General features: G+C 38.6%; 1 protein-coding gene across 2 annotated transcripts in view; it reads right to left on the bottom strand.

Annotated features, from left to right (window-relative positions):
* Nucleotides 1-376: 376 nt before the first annotated feature.
* Nucleotides 377-13,886, bottom strand: part of WDR41 (WD repeat domain 41) — a 130,223-nt gene continuing 116,713 nt past the window's right edge. For both annotated transcript variants that reach the window (XM_054715138.1, XM_008161959.3), the window contains 5 exons: nt 11,237-11,421; nt 6,587-6,708; nt 5,670-5,758; nt 3,909-4,042; nt 377-625 (listed from right to left, as the gene is read on the bottom strand). In XM_054715138.1, coding sequence (XP_054571113.1) covers nt 473-625; nt 3,909-4,042; nt 5,670-5,758; nt 6,587-6,708; nt 11,237-11,421 — 683 coding nt within the window. In that variant the 3' untranslated portion in view covers nt 377-472. The remainder of the gene's footprint in view (nt 626-3,908; nt 4,043-5,669; nt 5,759-6,586; nt 6,709-11,236; nt 11,422-13,886) is intronic.

The following is a 13,886-nucleotide window of genomic DNA, read 5'->3' as shown; positions in this document are numbered from 1 at the left end:
AAAAAAATCTAATAATGAATAAGAATTTAATTAAAGGTAATAAGATTATACTAAACAAAGAAAGAGGTTCTGAATGCTATACTCATTTACCACAAACTCATAATTTCTGGTGTAAAATTTTCTAAAGCATAAAAATTTTTAAATTGTCTATAAGGACACTATGGTATACTTTAATTCTGTATCAACAGATACTTGTATTGTGATCTGAAAACTTCACCTTTTGAAAATTCACTGCTAAAATACTTGTGGTATATTCTTTGGAGGATATACTCACATGTAAGAAGCAACTTGTTGCTGGTTTGCATGTCCCCCTTCTGCCCGCCCCCCCCCAAAAAAAGAATTCAAACAATCAGAATTTATAAAGTAACAAGAAAAAAGTACATTACACATTTGAGTACATGTTAATGATTTTCAGAGTATTACACTATATTTGATGTTAAAGTTCACGCACATGTATTCTAAATTCCTTAAACTAGGCAGCAAGATACAAGTCACCATTTTCCTCTAATTTTTGAAATAATTTTAAACTGCGCAATCCAGATTCTCGTTCTCCGTTTTTCCATAAAATAATGAGATGATCAGCAGAGCATGTCACTAGTCCATGATCTTCAAAGTATAGAAACATCTGTAAAGAAATTTAAAACTACTGAGTACAGGAACTTCAAGGAGAAGAGACATGGCCAAATTAAAGCAACACCTGTGTTTGTAAAATGTGTACCTTAGATTCTTTGGATCTGAATGTAAGACTCCATATCATTTTCCATGAGAAATTTTATTTTACGTGTTGATTATAGTCACATAGAAATATGTAAGTGCTAAAAATATAAGTACTAGACCAATATCTAGTATTTTAATAATTAGAACTTCAATACTGCCCAACTACAGAACTATTACAGCTATTTTTGTAATATACATGAATTCCCAGAGTATCTTCTATATTTTACCATATTATTCTTCAAGTACTAGTTTTAAGATTTTGTCAGAAGTCCTGTCAGATCTATTTTACTTAATCACTTATACTTGTCCCATTATTTATACACAAATGGCTACCAAAAAAAGTCTGAATTCTCCAAGATAAACACTGGCTTCAGATCTGTAAATGAAACAAGATATAATCGATCCATACATAAGCATTTATTGAGTGTCGTCTATATGCGTATGGTCCCTACCCTCAAGAAGGTTCTAATTCAGTTGCTGAAACAATTAGGGCATCAATTAAAGGCTGTGTGATAAGGTACTATATAATAAGTAGTTCAGATTATAATTTGTCACAGAAATTCAGAGAAAGAGGACATAGATCAATAGTAACTGAAAATGAAGAAAGTTTCAAAAACATAAACCTATCCAAATAAAGGGAAGGTCATACCAAATGAATGAATAGGCTGAAAATTCAGGATAGGAAAAGGGAGTGTTGTTGAGAAGGCAGCATGATTACTATGGAGTGGAGAGAGGACATGAATGAAGTCATGAAAAGGATGAGCTCCTCCAAGGAAAGAATGAAATAAAGGAGAGAAATAACATTAAAGAACACAGGAGGACAAAAATTTTCTTTGAATTAACTTCTACATTTTGAAGATAGCAGGATGAGACCTCAGCTGTTTATGTAGGAGTGAAGGGGTTTAATATTGGAACAAAATTCCTCAGGACATGGAAAAGACAGAACACACAGGGGTTGGATTACAGAGTACAGATGAAAATATAATAAAAGGAATGAGAAAATTCAGGAGATAGAAAATCTAGTCTCTCTGATACTTAGTGAAGTCAGAGATACGTTTTTTTAAAAAAGCTTTAAGTATTAATATTTTCACTCAGGAAAATTCATAAGAAACTGACATTTGTATATTATGACAACTGTGCCACTTTGAAGGTTTCCTCCACCACTGAGCAATACATGTGAAACCTTTAATGGGTTCCTACTATTTTAAAAAGAAAGTCCAAACTCCTCAGCCTTACATTCAAAGGCAGTGGTCAGCAAACTCATTAGTCAACAGGGCCAAATATCAACAGAACAACAATTGAAATTTCTTTGAGAGCCAAATTTTTTAAACTTAAACTTCTTCTAACGCCACTTCTTCAAAATAGACTCGCCCAGGCCATGGTATTTTGTGGAAGAGCCACACTCAAGGGGCCAAAGAGCTGCATGTGGCTCGCAAGCTGCAGTTTGCTGACCACGGTTCAAGGGCATTCATAATCTAACCCAAAACTACTTTCCCAGGCTTCATCTCCTATGTCAGCACGTGTCCACAGAAACCCAATGCTCTAGCCTAGCAAATCAGCTCCTTGCCACCAAATAGTTCCTATTTTTGTCCTTTTGTCTAGCACATTCCATCTTAACACTCCCATATAGCCAAGAAAATGAAGACAAAGTTAACAAAATAACTGGACTACTTGATTGAGGAAAGCAAAGATGAGCACCCAATATCTGGGAGCATCAATCCTACCTAACTTTTAAGGTTCAGCTCAAGTCTCAAGTCCCCTATCTTCCACTCCTATCTTCCACTAATCATTTTCCTCTCATTCCTGACTCTCCACTGTCTGCTATGCATCTGGGTCCACATAAGAAGCCTAGATTAACAGCTTACTAGGTCTGTATCCTTTCTCAATAAAGTGTAAGATCCATAAGGGCAAGTATTGTAGTTTTATATCTCTTTGCAAACTCCACTGTCTAGTATAGTGCCTGAAATACAGGAAATGCTCCATAACAAGTGTGGTAATTCTGCTCCTAAGCATAAATGCACTTTCAAATGAGAAGTAATTTGTTCCTCCTTGGCTATGAAACAGGAAGAACAATTTAATAAAGTCATTATTTAGGGCCTTGTTTATACTGCTATCACACTATTACCAGTTCCAATCATCTATTTATCTTGATTATTCTTATTCCTTCATTACAGGCAATGGTGCCTATAAGAAATATTAATGTATTTGGATTACCACAAGTTAGAATTGTATGCATTTTGTAATTCTCAACTAATATTTTTATATATGCATAATGATAATCAAGACACTGGGTTTTACTAAAGCTGACAAATTACGATCCTTCAAAGGGAGGTAAAACAGCACTGTATTCATGAATATGATAAAGGCCCCTGGAATTAGGTTCTGTAAGGCTAAATATCTCTCTCTCTCCACAATCCTCTATTTACTACTGTTATATATTCAACATTATTCACATTGTCCTTACTGTCAGCTATCTTCATCTCATAAATAATGGTAATTAAGCCCATCATTTAGAGCAGTGATATTCAACTGGTGTGCTGCAACTATTTTTAAAACATGCAATACCTGACTACTTAGTCAGGGGCACTGATATCTTTTCCCTTATATTGACAATAGCAAACAAAACAATAACTATCTGGTGTAAATGAATCAAAATGATATCTATTTTTTTGTCAGACTGGAAAAAAAATAATAGGTTGATAATAGCTAATTTAGAAGCAACTCATTCCTTGGCTCCTCAAATCTTATCTCTGTAAAGAAAGATCCTAATTGCTCATACTACAACCTATCCTATTCCATGTTTCAATTCAATAAAAACCTACAGATAAGGGAAGTACAGGTTTTATGATACCAACAGAATAAAGAGCAGCAAGATGCAAAAGCAGGAATTCCCTGGACATTTATATGCCTACTAGAGGCCCGGTGCACAAATTCGTGCATGGGTAGGGTTCCTCAGCCTGGCTGGCGATCGGGGCTGATCGAGGCCAGCTGGCTGGGGGAGGGACCATGGGAGGTCAGCCAGCTGCAGGAGGTTGGCTGTGGGAGTGCACTGACCACCAGGGGGCAGCTCCTGCACAGAGCATCTGCCCCCTGGTGGTCAGTGCACATCATAGCGATCCGTCAACTGGTTGTTCAGTTGACGGGTAGTAACGATCATTTAGGCTTTTATATATATAGATTAAAAACAATACCTCTACAGATGATGAGTGTCCAATCAAATCTCCAATAAGCTCCAGTAAACATGAAGTGGAATTTTCTTGTTGCTTTTTAACAGGTTGACTGGCTTGTTTGTTCACTCTTCCAAATCCCCACATGTTAAAAAAACCTAGGAAAACACAATCATTTCAGGAATTTTCAAAATTACTGTGCTCTTATGATCTATCTATATAAAACCCTAATATGCAAACCAACCAAACGGTGGAACAACTGGCAGAACGACCTGTTGCTATGACGCACACTGACCACCAGGGGGCAGACGCTCAACGCAGGAGCTGCCCCCAGCCCGCAGGCCCCAACCGGCAGTGGTGGCAGGAGGCAGGGCCGGCGAGTGGGCAGCGCCAAGGCAGCCAAGGCAGGTGCGAGCAGGGGCCACCTGATCGCCTCGCCAGTCACCCCGCAAAGGGAGGTGACAGGTGACAGGCGGCCCCTGCTCGCACCTGGATCTGAATGTAAGACTGATCAGCCAAGGTGGGTGTGAGCAGGGGCCCCGATCACCCCACCCGTCACCCCACAGATCAGCCCTGATTGCCAGTCAGGCCTAGGGACCCTACCTGTGTAAGAATTTCGTACACCGGGCCTTTAATGTTAACATAAGATCAGAAAAACAAAATTTAGATGGAAGACCTTCTGTGATTTTTTTTTTTTTAATTCCTCATCCAAGGATATTTTCCATTGATGTTTTTTTTTTTTTATATTTTATTGATTTTTTTACAGAGAGGAAGGGAGAGGGATAGAGAGCTAGAAACATCGATGAGAGAGAAACATCGACCACCTGCCTCTTGCACACCCCCTACCGGGGATGTGCCCGCAACCAATGTACATGCCCTTGATCGGAATCGAACCTGGGACCCCTCAGTCCGCAGACCGACGCTCTATCCACTGAGCCAAACAAGTTTCGGCTCCATTGATGTTTTTAAAGAGAAAATGGAAGAGATGGGGAGAGAGAGACAGAGAAACATCGATGGGAGAGACACATCAACTGGTTGCCTCCCACACCAGGTTTGCTGCTAATATCTCTTTTTTGCCCCTACTCACCCACTGGTGAAGGTGTATTAATGTGAGAAAAAGACAGACACTGGGAATAAAAGAGAAGTAAAAAGGCCTGGATGGCAGAGCCTCCCCCTCCACCCCAAAAAAAGTCACAATTCAGATCTATCAACAAGGGCTGACCAAAAGGAACATGACTGTCCAATAATACCCTCTGACTTCAGACAACCGGAAGAAACTCCAGAGGTACCAGCATCTGATTTCTCATGCAGAAGTTGCTAATAAACCAGGATTTTGTTTTATAAACCAAACACCTGAAAGTTGAGTTCATGAGATTATGATTTAAACACAAATGTGTGTTTTTCAATAAACAGAGTTCAATGTTAATGATATAATGCCTCAAGTCTCAAAGAACACTTTAACATCTGACCATACAAACTGTGTATCAGACACAATTATAAACAATATAAATGAATAATTACTTCAAAAGGCCATCTGATCAATTACTAGAAAATAAGTTTCTCCTCAAGACAAGAAAATCCTAACTGACTTGGATAGAAATAAAGAGGCAATTCTATATTAAAACAATTTTAAGATGTGACTCCTAAATCCCAATTACCATATGCCTCATATAGACATGCCTATTTCAGGCATGCTGAATATTATTCTTGTGGTTATACATAACTGCCTTTCTTCTTTCACATGAGAAAAAAAGAAAGACTGCCTTTTTGAGAAAAGATACACACCTGTTGGTACAGGTTCAGCTGCAATTTGCTGTTTTTCTCGTAACTCCCAAATGCGTACACTGCCATCTTCTGAGCATGAGATTAACTGCCTGTCAGAACAGAAAATCAGTGATAAAAAGATAGAGCACCATGGAGGGCCAATGCTAAATTTGCAGTGAAAGGAATCAGTGGAGCCCTCAATTGCTTTTATTCAGCGCTTGGCAGGAGCTGATAAAAAACACAATTTAACATGGCTTGCTCAATGCAAAGTAAAAGCACTCTTCAGGAAAGACACACGTTATATTGTTACATTGGCTCAAATGTTATAAATATTCCGTCTTCATTTTTTAAAATGCATTCAGGAAAACAGGGTATGAATTACACTTTCATAATATCCTGAGCGACAGTCCCCTGTCCTCCCCTCACTATATCTCTGCTCAGGGTGCCTCTCACTCTGAAAATAACCTGCAGAGAAAATAATACTATTCCCTTCATATAATTTCCTCCCTAAAAATTCAGCAGCCAAATTTTCTGAGAGGAAAGTCCTTAGTAACCTTCGACAACAGGAGGTTTCCATTTGATTCTGGCTATAAACAAACAACAAAAAGATGTGTTTATGGAAAAATATAAAAAGAAAAATTAGCACTTAGTAAATGCCCAAAAGTCTTTTACCTTTTAAAAGAAATGCCATATTTTAAAGTAGCGCTTCTTATAATGAGATTCAATGTAATTCATCTGAACCTTGCTTCTTGTAAATTTTGCAATACATTGTCACAAACTCTTTTATTAGAGACAGCCACATGGTATTATCCATTTCCAAAAGAATATAGCAGGTCAAGTCACAAAGCCAGGCAACTTTGCCACTTGAGAAATTACATTGGTAGCCCTAGGAACTGTGAATTTCTCTCATCTGTTGCAAAGCAGATGGGAACTTGTACCTGTTTGGAAGCTTGGCAATGTGCAGGACTCTGGAGTCATGGGCAGTTTTCTGGCAGGCAATCACACGCTTCATTTGAAGGTTATACACGTATAAACCCCTTCCAACTGCAACAAATACATTCTGGAGGGGAAATTCAGAAATGGGCATAAAACTAGTGCTTACCACTACCTAGTGTAATAGATTTCCAGCCCCAGTGTGACATCAGAAAATCAGTTACCTTCCTCTATTCCTAGCCTTCAGCCCATATTACTGTGCTTCCCTCTGAAGTCCAAATATTTCAAATCATGAAGGAAAGCTCAGCATTTAGAAGGCAGAAGGACACAATTGCAAATACAGAGAAAGCTCTATATATTACACCCCTAAGCATCACTTTCTTCCTTATTGAAATATGAGAGGCCCAGTGCACAAAATTTGTGCACTGGTGTGTGTGTGAGGGGTCCCCCAGCCTGCACCCTCTCGCAGTCTAGGAGCCCACAGGGGATGTCCAACTGACAGCTTAGCCCATGGGGAAAGGGCCTAAGCTGTCAGTCGGACATCCTTAGTGCTGCCGTGAAGGTAGAAGAGGCTCTTGCCACCGATGCTGCACTCACCAGATGTGAGCCTGGTTCTGGCTGAGCAGCACTCCCCCTGTGGGAGGGCACTGACCACTAGGCATGCTCCCGCATTGAGCATCTGCCCCCTGGTGGTCAGTGCGCATCATAGAGATCGGATGTTCTGCTGTTCAGACAATTTGCATATTAGCCTTTTATTATATAGGATAACAGCTAGAAAAAGGGCTAGTAGATTAGCCCTGCAGCATTAGAGGCTGATATACAAGCTAAGTATTCACGCAGATAACAAAATACCCTTGGGAGAATTCCTTAGTTTCTTTTTCCTGCAAAATGTGAGCAAAATTACTAGGTGTACCACTTAATAATGTGGATTTTTTTTTCAATAGATGGAGTTACACGTATGTTGATATATATGCGATTTAATATGTATGATATTTTGTTGTATTGACAGCAAGCTTCAAAACTTCATATGTCAAATTTTCTGAAGGTGTTACCATCATAGCTATTTTTATGCTTAAAAATACCAAATTTCGTGTCCAAAAAAGCATTTGCGGGAAGTTTTAATTCATTACTTTATTTTGAAGAAAAAGTTATCATATACTTTGGGAAGCTTATGGTGAACATGCTCCAACTCAAGATACTTGTGAACACTGGTTTAAACGCTTTAAAAGTGATGATTTCAATGTGAAAGACAAAGAATGTCCAGGTCAACCGAAAATGTTTGAAGACCAACAATTACAAGTATTATTGGATGAAGATGAGTGTCAAACTCAAAAACAACTTGTAGAAAGATTAAACGTTGCTCAGCAAACAATTTCTAGTCGTTTACAAGCAATGGGAAAGATTTTAAAGAAAGGAAAATGGGTGCCACATCAACTGAACGAAAGACAAATGGAAAACCGAAAAGTCATCAGTAAAATGTTGCTTCAACGACACGAAAGAAAGTCTTTTTTGCTTCGAATTGTGACTGGTGATGAAAAGTGCATTTATTTTGAGAATCCCAAATGCACAAAATCAAGAGTTGATCCAAGTCAACCATCAACATCGACTGCAAGGCCAAATAGCTTCAGAAAGAAGACAATGCTCTGCATTTGGTGGGATCAGGAAGGTGTGGTGTATTATGAGCTTCTAAAACTAGGTGAAACTGTTAATACTGATTGCTACCTACAACAAATAATCAATTTGAACCATGCTTTGATCGTGAAATGACCAGAATGTGCCAGAAGACACGGCAAAGTAATTTTGCTTCATGATGACGCACCATCACACACTTCAAAACCAGTTAAAGACACGTTAAAAGATCTTGCCTGGGAAGTATTAACCCACCCACCACATTCACCAGACCTTGCTGCTTCAGGTTACCACTTGTTCTGATCGATGGCACACGCACTTTCTGAGCAGCACTTCAAAATGTATGAAGAAGTGGAAAATTGGGTCTCTGAATGATTTGCCTCAAAACATGAAAAGTTCTATTGGGACAATATCCACAAATTACCTGAAAGATGGGGGAAATATGTAGCTAGCGATGGACATTACTTTGAATAAAGCACTTTTGATGTTTCTCTTGAAATTATGGTGTTTTCTTTGATTACAAAATCTGCCATTATTAATTGGTACACCTAGTACTTGCACTCCATATCTTATCAAGAGACCTATAAAGGATATGAAGAAGCCTATGCTAGAGTGCCACTATCATTTTAAGATCCTCTGAAGGCTTCACAAAAATGTTTTTCCAAATGTAGTATTAGAAATATCTATTAAAACAACTTTAATCTTTTGAAAGTATTTTTACAACATTAACCTTACTTCAGCCTCATAACATCTCATTAAGATAGGAAAAGCAAGTATAATTGGCATCTTTTAGGTGAGCAAGTTAAAATTGAAAGATTAAAGTCACACATAAAATTAAGAGAGAGTCAATATTTAGACTCAGGTCATATTATTCCAGTCCTTTGCTCTTTCTTTCCTTACATCATACTGCATAGGTTCTCAAATCATTTTGCAAGTCACTAGACTTTTGGTAGCACATATCTTAGAATCATTCATTCTTGCTCATTAGGTACCCCAGTGAGGCAGACCTTTCAAAAATCCCTACAGATTACCTCTCTGTTGTCTGAACCTTACTTATGTGTCCTCAAACCCAACTCAGAACTCCAGTATCTGGACCAAAGCATGGCCCCATGTCTTACCAGAGTCTATGATCCCCCTGACCCTCAGAATTGGTACTCCACATTTAGCAATGCAAGCTGAGGATCAGTGCCAGGGGCATTAAGGAAGAGTTAGCCAACTTGCTAAAATCAAGCATTCAATGCAAAGAAACTAGTTTTACAGACCAGGAAATCTGTGCAGAGTTTAAGTAATTTATCCAAGGTCACACAAAAAATTATATACACACCTAGAGAATTAATGAGCTTTAAGGCTGCAATGAGTCAGTCAATAGACTCTATCATACCTGTTATCAATAATTAATAGGCCCTAGTAGAAAGAAAGAATCCCTATAAGAGAAGGAAAGTCAGAGAAAACTGAGTAATGTTTTATCAAGCATTTATAGTTAATAAACATCTATCAAAATTGTTAGATTAAAAAGAATGCAAAATGAAAAACTTTTTAAATACCAATTTTTTTTCAAAAAGTGAAAAAGATTTAAAAAGAAAATTAAGAATAAGTTTTAGGACTCCAACTCTTAGAAATCTATTTTCCGTCTTTTCTGAAACCCTATTGTTTTTAGCATATATATTTAATTTTTTCAACATAAAATTAGGATATAAAGAAATTTAATCTTTGGTTATACTAGTGTTCTGTATCCTAGTCTTATCCTATTGTTTTGTTTTTTAAAGTGAGAGAGGTGCAAAGAAAACAAAAAATATACAATACTCTCCTCATCCAGGACATTATTTATGAAATATGTAAATAAAAATTACATGGATATAATTAGAAAATTTAAACAGTGTAGAAAGGCACAAAATACAGTGAAATAAAAGCTTCCTCTCTTCAAAGGTTACAACCCTTAAACATTGTTGTTGTTAATCCTCACTCGAAGATATTTTTCCATTGATTTTTAGAGTGGAAGAAGCTGGGGGACACAGGGGGCGGCGGGGGGGGGGGGTTCCCCGTGTGTGGTAGTGGTAGAGAAACATCAATGTGAGAGATTGGTTGCCTCCCACAAGTGCCCTGATGCAGGGTGGGGGGTCGGGGGGTCAAGATCAAAACAGTGAGCCTCCAGTGCACAGGCCCACACTTTGACCATTGAGCCATGCCGGCCAGGGCTTAAACATTTCTTATGATTACATTTATTCCTAAATGTAATCATAAGGAATGCAAATGCCCTTTAAATACATTTTCTGAGCCAGGATTCATTAATCCAGTGCTATTCACCTCTTACTGCAAAAATGATGTAAAGTACTTCAAGAGTATCATCTCCAAGGCCTAAAGGATTGAACTCAGTAATTCTCAATCATCTTGCCCCAGGATGCTAGGAGACCAAAAGAAAAAAACTCTTCGATATTTTTATTTCCTTTACTTCTCTAAGAAATGCACCAGAATCTTAAAAAGGATTCTTTTCCCAAAGTATTTCTTAAAACAATTTAAATCATTATTCTCAATCCTATGGAATTATTTAATCCAACCCAAAATTTCAATAGAGCTTTTAAATCTATGGCCACTTAATCACTTCCTTGCCTTAAGGATAGAAGCTAAGATTAAAATGTTTTTTGGTTTTTTTTTTAATGCAATTGGTACAATCTTCAACAATATCAGAACATTTTAAAGCAGAACTTGAACATGGGTAATAGATTCAATTTTAAAAATTAGAAACAGCGCCCTAACCAGTTTGGCTCAGTGGATAGAGCGTCAGCCTGCAGACTCAAGGGTCCCAGGTTCGATTCTGGTCAAGGGCATGTACCTTGGTTGCAGGCACATCCCCAGTAAGGGGTGTGCAAGAGGCAGCTGATTGATGTTTCTCTCTCATTGATGTTTCTAACTCTCTCTCCCTCTCCCTTCCTCTCTGTAAAAAATCAATAAAATGTATATTTTTAAAAATTAGAAACAGGGTTTATTTAAAAAGGCAACTTTATAGATATTTTCTTGATTTTTCTTACCTCTTCATCCCATGTCAAATGATGAATAGAAATGTCATTTGGTTTTTGACAGAGTTTTATTTCTTGCTGAGTGTCCAGCTGTGGAAATGGGTCCCAGAAGTTGTGTTCACAGGCCTGCATGGTCCAGTCCAGAATATCCCAGATGATCAGCTCTCCAACATGGGAGCCAGTCACAAAACTCATATCTAGGCAGAGTTTATATAGAGCTCATTATTGATCATTTTACCAACAGATAAAAATAAATGGACTGCCTAGTAATAATGCTCTACAACGCCCTAGCTGGTTTGGCTTAATGGATAGAGTGTCAGCCTGTGGACTGAAGGGTCCCAGGTTCGATTCTGGTCAAGGGAACATGCCCAGGTTGCAGGCTTGATCCCCAGTAGGGAGTGTGCAGGAGGCAGCCGATCAATGGTTTTCTCTCATCACTGATGTTTCTATCTCCCTCTCCCTTCCTCTCTGAAATTAATAAAATATATATTTTTAAAAATAATGCTCTACAAAACCACAATAATAAGAACAATAAGGCCCTAACCAGTTTGGTTCAGTGGATAGAGCGTCAGCCTGCGAACTGAAGGGTCCCAGGTTCGATTACGGTCAAGGGCATGTACCTTGGTTGCGGGCACATCCCCAGTATGTGCAGGAGGCAGCTGATCAATGTTTCTATCTCTCTATCCCTCTCCCTTCCTCTCTGTAAAAAATCAAATAATATATATATATATATATATATATATATATATATATATATATATATATTTAAAAAAAAAAAAGAACAATAAGGTACCTAGATGAGCCAAACAGGACAATTAATACTATAGAACAGAAAGACCAGAAACAGACTCAAGTTTACCTATTTAGTATATGGTAATGACTGCGTTTCAATTAGTGAAAAAGAAATGCCTCATGCTAGAACATTTGGTTAAGTATTTGGGGAATAAAAATAAAAGGACCTTACTTTGGATCATATTGATTTAGAAATCCTATACTTCTCCTATGTGTTTCCTTTAACTTCACACTAGTACCACACTCACAACACTTCTGACATCAGATATGTGGGTTTTTCCCACACCAACTAATTCTGTGACAACAGCGAGGTGGCCTACAATTTAACTTAATTCTGACACTATCTATCTGGAGACAGTATCAGATGTCACAGGTTAAGGGCTCAGTCCCCACACATACACTTCAGATGCCAATAATAACAAGTCCAAGTTGTCACCTGTGCTTCTGACCGATCAGCTATAAATCAAAGGTTCTCACAACCCCTACTAAAGTTCAACTAATTTGCTGAAGCAGCTCACAGAACTCAGGAAAACAGCTTACTTATTACCAATCCTATATAATAAAAGGCTAATATGCAAATCATCCTCTCGGGAGTTCGACCGACCAGGAGTTTGGCCACTCGCTATGACATGCGCTGACCACCAGGGGACAGCACAGAATGAAGGAAGGTCCCAGCCAGCCCTGATCACTGGCCAGGCCTAGGGACCCTACCCATGCACGAATTTCATGCACCGGGCCTCTAGCATATTATAAAAGAATATGGTAAAAGATACAGATGAACTTCTAGATGGAGAGGAACAGGCAAGGTATGTGGGAAGGGCTATGAAGCATCCATGCCCTCTCCAAGCATACCACTCTCCCAGCACCTCCACAGGTTCAGCAACCTGGACACTCTCTGAATCCCATACTGTTGGGATTTCTATGGATCAATTATTAACTCCATTTCCAGTCCCTCTCCCCTCTTTGGAGAATGGGGGAATAGAGCTGAAAATTCCAAGCTTCTAATCATGTGTTGGTCTTTCTGGTAACCAGACCCATCCAGCAGCCCACCAAGAAAAAGTGGCCTCATCAGAACAAAAGATACTGCCATCACCCAGGAAATTCCAAGAGATTTAGTACTCTATGTCAGGAAATATTAGAACAAAAGATGCTCATTGTACTCTTATCACTGAGGACAGTGGTCGGCAAACTAATTAGTCAACAGAGCCAAATATCAACAGTACAATGATTGAAATTTCTTTTGAGAGCCGAAAACAGACTTCTGCGCATGGGCCACGAAGTTTCAATCACACTGTACGTGCGCGCCCACATGTGGTATTTTGTGGAAGAGCCACACTCAAGGGGCCAAAGAGCCACATGTGGCTCGCGAGCCGCAGTTTGCCAACCACTGACTTAGGAAATTGTAAATTTTTAGAAGCTCTGTGCCAAGAACTTGGGACAGAGCCATATATGAGATATATTTCTTCTATTGTTTCACACCAAAATAAGTTTCAAAGAGATTAAAATATTGAAGATACTTAAAGGATTGAAGAAAACTAAGATGAATACTTTTTTATGAATATGGAGTAAAAGGCTCTAAAGGAGGCAGGGTGGGGGTTGGGAAAAGGCATCTGAGTTAATGTCTGCCTAGAAAAAAACACACACATTTAAATGACAAAAAGATGGGGAAAATTTGCAACTTAGATGTCAAAATAGGTGGGGTTTTTATTTTTGTTTTTAAATCCTTACCCGAGGATACAGTTTTTTTATTGATTTTTTTTTCTTGAGAAAGAGGAAGAAGGGGGAGGGAGGGAAGGAGGGAGGGAGGGAAGGAGGGAGGGAGGGAGGGAGGGAGAGAGAGAGAGAGAGAGAGAGAGAGAGAGAGAAATAT

The sequence above is a fragment of the Eptesicus fuscus genome, chromosome 4, assembly GCF_027574615.1.
Source record: "Eptesicus fuscus isolate TK198812 chromosome 4, DD_ASM_mEF_20220401, whole genome shotgun sequence".
Classification (NCBI taxonomy): Eukaryota; Metazoa; Chordata; class Mammalia; order Chiroptera; family Vespertilionidae; genus Eptesicus; species Eptesicus fuscus.
This window is presented reverse-complemented; position numbering and strand designations above follow the sequence as displayed.